The sequence below is a fragment of the Marmota monax genome, unplaced genomic scaffold (assembly GCF_021218885.2).
Source record: "Marmota monax isolate L192 unplaced genomic scaffold, Marmota_monax_Labrador192_F-V1.1 WCK01_AAM20220418_F8-fsc00001, whole genome shotgun sequence".
Lineage (NCBI taxonomy): Eukaryota > Metazoa > Chordata > Mammalia > Rodentia > Sciuridae > Marmota > Marmota monax.
Window position 1 is genome coordinate 14,087,320 of NW_026693777.1, and position 7,820 is coordinate 14,095,139.

At 37.0% G+C, this 7,820-nt stretch overlaps 1 protein-coding gene across 1 annotated transcript; it reads left to right on the forward strand.

Moving 5' to 3' along the window:
• Window positions 1-243: 243 nt before the first annotated feature.
• Window positions 244-3,647, forward strand: Arf6 (ADP ribosylation factor 6). The gene has a single exon (XM_046461475.2). The coding sequence runs from the start codon at window positions 383-385 to the stop codon at window positions 908-910; it is 528 nt and encodes a 175-aa protein (XP_046317431.1). The 5' UTR covers window positions 244-382; the 3' UTR covers window positions 911-3,647.
• Window positions 3,648-7,820: the final 4,173 nt, after the last annotated feature.

The window sequence follows — 7,820 nt, forward strand, 5'->3', positions numbered from 1 at the left end:
CGGGCCAGGGGGCCGCAGTCTCCCGCGGTTGGGTGAGAAGAAGGCGGAGGAGCGGGAACCGCGGCGGCGCTCGCGCGGCGCCTGCTGGGGGAAGGGCAGTTCCGGGCCGGGCCGCGCCGCGCCGCGCCTCAGCAGGGCGGCGGCTCTCCCAACGCAGCCTCAGGGCCCCGGCGGCAGCGACTGGAGGTTTCAAGTTGTGCGGCCGGCGATGCCCGAGTGAGCCGCAAGCCCGGGCCCTGCCCCTAGGAGGCTACTTCCACGCAGGCCGCTCGAGCGCCCTCGCGGCGGGGAGCCTTCGTTTCAGTTTCGCGGCGGCGGCGGCGTTGTTGGCAGAGGGGACCCGGGACACCTGAATGCCCCCGGCCCCGGCTCCTCCGACGCGATGGGGAAGGTGCTATCCAAAATCTTCGGGAACAAGGAAATGCGGATCCTCATGTTGGGCCTGGACGCGGCGGGCAAGACAACAATCCTGTACAAGTTGAAGCTGGGCCAGTCGGTGACCACCATTCCCACTGTGGGTTTCAACGTGGAGACGGTGACTTACAAAAACGTCAAGTTCAACGTGTGGGATGTGGGCGGCCAGGACAAGATCCGGCCGCTCTGGCGGCATTACTACACCGGGACCCAGGGTCTGATCTTCGTAGTGGACTGCGCCGACCGCGACCGCATCGACGAGGCTCGCCAGGAGCTGCACCGCATTATCAATGACCGGGAGATGAGGGACGCCATAATCCTCATCTTCGCCAACAAGCAGGACCTGCCTGATGCCATGAAACCCCACGAGATCCAGGAGAAACTGGGCCTGACCCGGATTCGGGACAGGAACTGGTATGTGCAGCCCTCCTGTGCCACCTCAGGGGACGGACTCTATGAGGGGCTCACATGGTTAACCTCTAACTACAAATCCTAATGAGCATTCTTCACCCATCCCTCGAAGGAGAGAAATCAAAAACCCATTCATAGGATTATCGCCACCATCTTCACCTCCTTCAATTGCCACTTTTTCTTTTGAATTTGAACTCTGGAGTTGCTGTTCTACGGTTGGGGGGGGCGGTTTGGGGATTTTCTTTTTTCCTTTTTTTTTTCCCTCTTTTTGCTTTGCGTTAGGATGCTCTGATCCGACATTTGACATGAACACAGTGCTAGATGCTCTTGTTGACTTACAGCAAATGGGGTGGGGGAAATATAGCAGTTCTTGGTAAAGTCCTTCATAATAATGGTTTGATTTTTTTATTTCGAGAGAATCTTTTTTTCCCCAATGTATGCTTTTTTCCTTTTTGCCCAATTCCTCATCACTTGCTGTAGATGGCTTATTTTGCATTCATGCAGACTATGTTGCAAGTCTGTTTTCATCTAGTAAACTGAAAATTATTGCTTAATCAAACTGCCGTTTTGTCTTTTATATTTAAGCCCCCCCCATTAGTTCTAACTTTAACTTAGTAATTTCAAATGTGACCTTTTATATCTGAGACCAGTATGGTAAACAGCCCACAGTGGCAAGTAATGAGTAATATCATTGTAATATGTTCCAGTTGCACATCAGTATGTTAAACAGGTAATGTAAGAAGTTCTTTGAAATGTCAGCTATTAAGTTCTGAAACATACATCATGCATGAGTAGGAATAAAACCCAAGTTCTTCTTAATATAACTAACTAATGCTACAAAAAGTATGAAAGTGTAACCTGTCAAGGATGCAATTTTTTTTCACTGCAAAGTCAGCAATTTTGCTGTTTTCCCTCTTTATTTAAAAAATAGACTCTTTCCAGAAAGTGGAGCAATAATGGTGTATGCCACACACAGATGAGATATTTGTAGATATTTTAAGTGACTTTTGGGCAAAACTGGAATATATGCTTTTACCTTTCAAACGTCTTTAAGACCAGTAGTTTTAAAATTACTAAAAACGTTAACTTTTTTAAATAATAAATCATTTAACAATTCAAACTACATGCACCTTTTACCTAGCTGGGAAAATACATCTTCCTGTTTTCATATTACAGCAACTGATTAAGCTGAAAATATAAGTCATTTTTTGTAGATGAGTGATCCACATCTCCATTAATTAGAACACTGGAAAAAAATTTATTAAAAAAGGTATTTAATTTTGCTTGATTGTAGGATTAACTCATGCAAATAGATACCCTGTTGGTTCAGTAGTACATCATCTCCTTTAAGGAAGGAAATGTGATGGATGAATGAATGATGTATAGGCCTGAGGACAATTAAAGGGGAAGCAGGATAAGAGAAAGAACCTACAGATGACAATGAATGTAAACTTATTTTTCTTAAAGGATAAGCAGTGTGCTCTCTGGTGATATCCAGAGCATAAAAAGATTAGCTGGTTAGGACCAGTAACTAGATTGAGACCACTATGGTGATATTTTGAACCAGTGTTAATGCTTGATTCAGAATTGTGAAGCAGCATCTGGTTCTTACATAGCCTTAAGGATTAATTTTTAGTGATCCTCAAGGAATTAAACTTAGGGAATTTCAGAAATGTAGACTGCAAAGGCAGTATACAGGAAAAGGTGGAGTGGGTTTTGTTTATGAGGGTGTCTGAAAACAAAAATTGAGCGGGATATCACGGTATAGTTGGACAGTATTGGTCCTTCATGTTTTGGCCATATTATATAATGGAGCTTTTACCAAAGATGTATGAGAAGGATAAGGCTATTTAAAAATCAACTATCAAGTAAATCTCAAAACATTCTACTTAAAGCAGATGAGAAAAGGTGCTATGTTATAGGCTCCTGCTGGTGCAGAGGGATTTTTGAATTCAAGATGCAACTAAAGTATAAGGTTTTCAGTTTCACTTTAGTAGAAGTATCTACAAATGAGACTGAAAAACACATCTAAGAACATTTGGTTGCTTCTTAAAATTCCCAAAGCTACACCATAAATGTAAATCTTAGTATTTTAAATGATTACATTTTAAGGTATATTAACATGGGTTATACAAATATCAATGCTATAGTAACATCCTGAAACAAAACAAGCACAAAAGTATAAATGCCTAAACTGGAGGAAACTTGAAACCCTCATGTTAATTCTTAAATGTAGTATTTCTAACTTGTGACAGATTGGTAGACAGCCATTTTTTTGTGTCTTAAAATAACTGGGGGGGGGGCATAGTTAAAATTTTATACATCAAGTGATTGCTATTATTGAATGTTGCAGGTGAGATGTGGTTATTTTTAGTTTATTTGAAATGTCTGAAAAAGGTGGGGTGGGGGAAGCAAATATTTGAAATTTGGGAAACCCTAAATAAACCTCTTGGAAAAACTGTAATCTTAACATTTTCTTTGAGGATTTAAAAAGTTTATAGTTTATAAAGTTAAATTGAACGTAACCATTGGTTATTAATGGAGCAGGTAATTATAGCCCGCAGAAAAGCTATAATCTAAGAATTTTAAGATTTAAAAAAAATATCCTCAAGTTTTTGTTTAATTGCATCAATTTCTGTATTTATGTGAATTTATAAATTGCAGTAAGTTTTGAATGAGGTTAATCTTGTCTAATATAAGTAAATGAGTCTGTAGACTGTGATCTCCCCAAACTAAAAAATACAGTACTGGAATTGTGTTCTTCATGGTTGTAGTGTTGATAAAGCACTAATATGCAGAAAATAAAGGAATTACACAGTGCAGTTTCTCACGTCATGTTACTCGGAACTAGATAAGTGGGATGTGTTGGTGTGTTGGGTCATTGTTGTTCTCCAGGGATATGTGGTAAAAAGTGGTTTAATTTGGGAGTCACTTAATAACAACAAGAGCATCAGTTTGGTCCTTGTAAATGCTGGTTGTTTAAGGAGGTTTGCCCTGTTCTAGTTTCACCTAACCTAATTTTATTTTATGACAACTTAGGGCACAAGAACAGTTGAGAATAAATTTTTTTTTTTAAATCAACATCCTACAGCAGTCTTTATTTTACTGTTTTTTCAATTTATAATCATTTTTAAAAGTATAGAATTGTGTTTATAAAGACTTGGCCTTCAGAATTGTCTTAACCTTTGACAAAAGATTTGGATTTTAAAGTTTCTCTAAGGGATCAAAGTTGCTTGTCTGATAAGGGCAGAAATATAACTGCTTAGTAAAATTGTAGATGAATAACTTGTTTGGATAAAAGGGTTTTTAATGCACATTTAGTAAGCATTCCCCTCTATCAGCAACTTTTTGTAGTTTGATTTTATAGGTGTTAATGTGATACCTTGTTTGATTTAAACCCCACATTAATATTTGTTAATGTATCCGGTACTGTGATTTTTTTTTTTTTTTTGAGATATCTAGGATCAATTTGTCATTGATAGAAATAGAAAAATATTTTCCTCTTTAATGGTTTGCTGTGCTTTAATAGGCTTGGAAACAGCCATAATATGAATGGTAATGGAGCTTACTAAATTCCAAAGTTTTAAATATACTTTATACAAAAGTACTCTATAATAAGGCAAGTCTTACTTCAGGTAAAAAACGTATTTATAAAACCACAATAGCAATTACAACTTTCAAATCTGACTAATCACTAAGCATTATGTATTTGGAATATAATATTCAGTAGAGTCTAGCATTTTGCCTATTTAATCAAATGGCAGAGACTAAGTAGGAAAAATTATAGTATTCAGAAATTTATAAAAATGGAATATTGGGAAATGGAGCTGTAGAAAAATCAAAGAAATTTCTCCCTGCTCTGCATACTTCTTAAGTTGCCAGACTAGTTGGACTAGATGAGATCAAAGAAGGCAGAATTGGTCTGTAGAGGGTTTTAGGAATTATAATTGAAATTTGTTATTAAGTTGGCTAAAGTAATGGTCAGCTTCAAGAGAATTAGACTATGAGAATTAACCTCACTTTGTAGGAGTAAGAAAATACCTTCTTTTTCCCTTTTATTTAAAATGTTTTATGATTACTTGAACTTTAATTGTTCTTGAACATCTCACTTGTTAAATTTTATTTCACATAGATTAAACATTTCCTCCATAGTATTTGTTTTAAATGTGAGGATAGATTTACTGAGAATCTGCTAATGTGCCTGGAACTGTTTAGGTGGGAAAAAATAGATAAAATATTTGCTTTTATGGAACTTAGATGGTGGATAGGGGAGAACAAAGAAAATAAGTGAAAGTGTATTAGCTAACACTGTTTATAGGATGTTACATGTAGGGGAACAGGTTAAGAACATGCTCTGAGAAGCCTTCATTGAAAAGGTCACATTTGAACAAATATTTGAAAGAAGAAAATAAGATTGATGTAATTGACATAGTAACAAAAAGATAACAGAGTGTAAAGGCAGGCTGGGAAAACAGTTTAACCAAGGACAAATCTGGTTGTGGCTTGTTTTATTTATAAGAGTTGTAGAATGTTTTTTATATTTTTAGGGTTTTAAAGATTGTAAGAAAAAGAACACTGCATATGTGACAGTAATAGTATGTGGACTGGAAAAGCAAGATATTTACTATCTGGCCCTTTATGGAAAATATTTGTTGACTAAGGTCAAACTTTTAAAACATCAAAATATATTAATCCAATAATTTAGAGCAAAAGACCATTGTTAGGGCTGGGGTGTGGCTCAGTGGTAGAGTTCACCTAGCACGTTCGAGGCCCTGGATTGGATCCTTAGCACCACATTAAAATAAAGATGTTGTGTCCAACTTCAACTAAAAAAAAAAAAAGAAAAAAATCATTGTTAAATAAGTTGAATCAATATTTTAGGAAATGGTGGCTTATATAATTTACCACAATTTCACCTTTAGTGATCTCCTAGACTTGTTAGTAAATGGCCTGAATATTTTTTCTTAACAAGTTTGTGTGAAATCAGTAGTTTGTTTTAATTTTTAATGTAATTCTTTAAAATTTGTAAACAATTACATTTAAAATGTTTCCCTTTTTATAGTGGTTTTACTGGTGTTTGGATTTAAGTTAAATGTACTCTGTTAAAATGATCTTTCTGGGCTAGGGCTGTAGCTCAGTGGCAGAGCGCTTGCCTAGCATGCATGAGGCACTGGGTTCGATCCTTAGCTTCATATACAAATAAAATAAAGGCATTCTGTTCATCTACAACTACAAAAAAAATTTTTAAATGCTCTTTCCTGCAGATAACCTAGATTAGTTGGGAATAAGGTCAGATAACATCATTCAATTGTGGCTTTTATTTACTTGATATTATTGTAATCAAGTCCAGAGTCTGGTATTTCATATTGTGAAACTTTGCAAGAGGAAGTGTTCCATTGACTTAGAAACTAACATGTTGCAGGATATATGATTCTTTCAGTGTCATTTCTGTAACCAGTATAAGCTAAGGAAAAATAATTTGCTAAACGTGAATTTTTTTTGACTGGAGTGTTGTTCTCTACTAATATAATAGGACATTTTAACCATTTAAAAAGAGAAACCAAGTTAGCAGGAAAGTAGTATATGAAGGACATTTACAAAATGAGCTTTGGAAGAAATGAAAACACTTGTCATTCATAGAGAGATCTATGTGAAACTGGTTATTCATGACCATAAAAGCTGTTTCCATTACAGCTGAGTTGACTGGCCTGAGAGGTCATAGAGAGAGGAAAGCAAATAAAAATTGTTAGTTATAGAAGTGGTGATTTGTATCTTTTAAGTTTGTTATAAAGTGTTTTTTCCTCATATCTTTATTTTAAAAAGTTTTATGAAGAAGTCCTACATTGCAGTTGGGCTTAAAGAAATCAAATTGAGAAATATAATAATAACATAATATTTGCTGAATGTTTGCCATGTGTCAGGCATAGTTCTAAGCTTAATTCTCTAAATCCTCACAATCACCTTGGGACTTCAGTGTTGTAGTTGGGGAAACTGAGGCATAGGGAGTTTCATGTTCATAATTAGTAAAGCCAGAATATGAATTCAAGTAATTTGTATTATGAATGTGATTGAGGTGAACTTAGTTTTTTTTTCTTTTAGGTATGTGGTTTTTTATTTGTTTCTGGTACTGGGAATTGAATCTATGAGCCCTAAATTTAAATATTGTGTTTAGAAACAGGGTCTCACTGCATTGCTTAGCACTTCACTGTTACTGAAGCTGGCTTTGAACTCACAATCCTCCTATCTCAGCTTCCCGAGCCACTGGGATTACTGGTGTTTGCCACCACACGCTTGGCCCAAGTTCTTTTTATATGTTTTATATGTCAAAAACAAAGACACAGGATCTCACATGCTGAGGATCATGCTAAATTGTAAGACTGGCCTCAAACTTGCCTCAGGCTCCTCCATCACTGGGATTAGAGGCATACAGTGCCTTGCTCTAGTGTTTTGTTCTTGTTTTTTTTTTTTTTTTTTTAATTATAGATAGACAAAATACCTTTATTTTATTTATTTATTTTTATGTGGTGCTGAGGATCAAACCCAGGGCCTCACACATGCTAGGCAAGTGCTCTACCACTGAGCCACAACCCCAGCCCATAGTGTGTTTTCTTACAAATAGTAATTTATTATCTTTTTCTTATTTGATTATTAGTAGGTTTTTATTTGCTTCGTTTTTGCAGTACTGGGGATTGAACCCAGTGCCTCCTGCATACAAGCAAGGGCTCTACCACACTGGGCTATCGCCTCAGACCATCAGCAGATTTTAAGTCTGTATAATATGAGTCTTCTGTAAAATGATGTGAAAATCAAATATTACTTACTTTGTGAGGAACTGGGGATTGAACTCAGGGGCTCTCTGATACTGAGCTACACCCTCATCCTTTTTAAAAAAAATTTTTTTCAGACAGGGTCTTATTAAGTTGCCCAGATTGGCTTTGAACTTGTGATATTCCTGGCCCAGCCTCTCGAGTTGCTGGGATTACAAGTGTTTACCA

What these genes read in the sequence shown, in the direction of transcription:
- Arf6 (XM_046461475.2), top strand. Translation starts at nt 383, where the DNA reads ATGGGGAAGGTGCTATCCAAAATCTTCGGGAACAAGGAAATGCGGATC.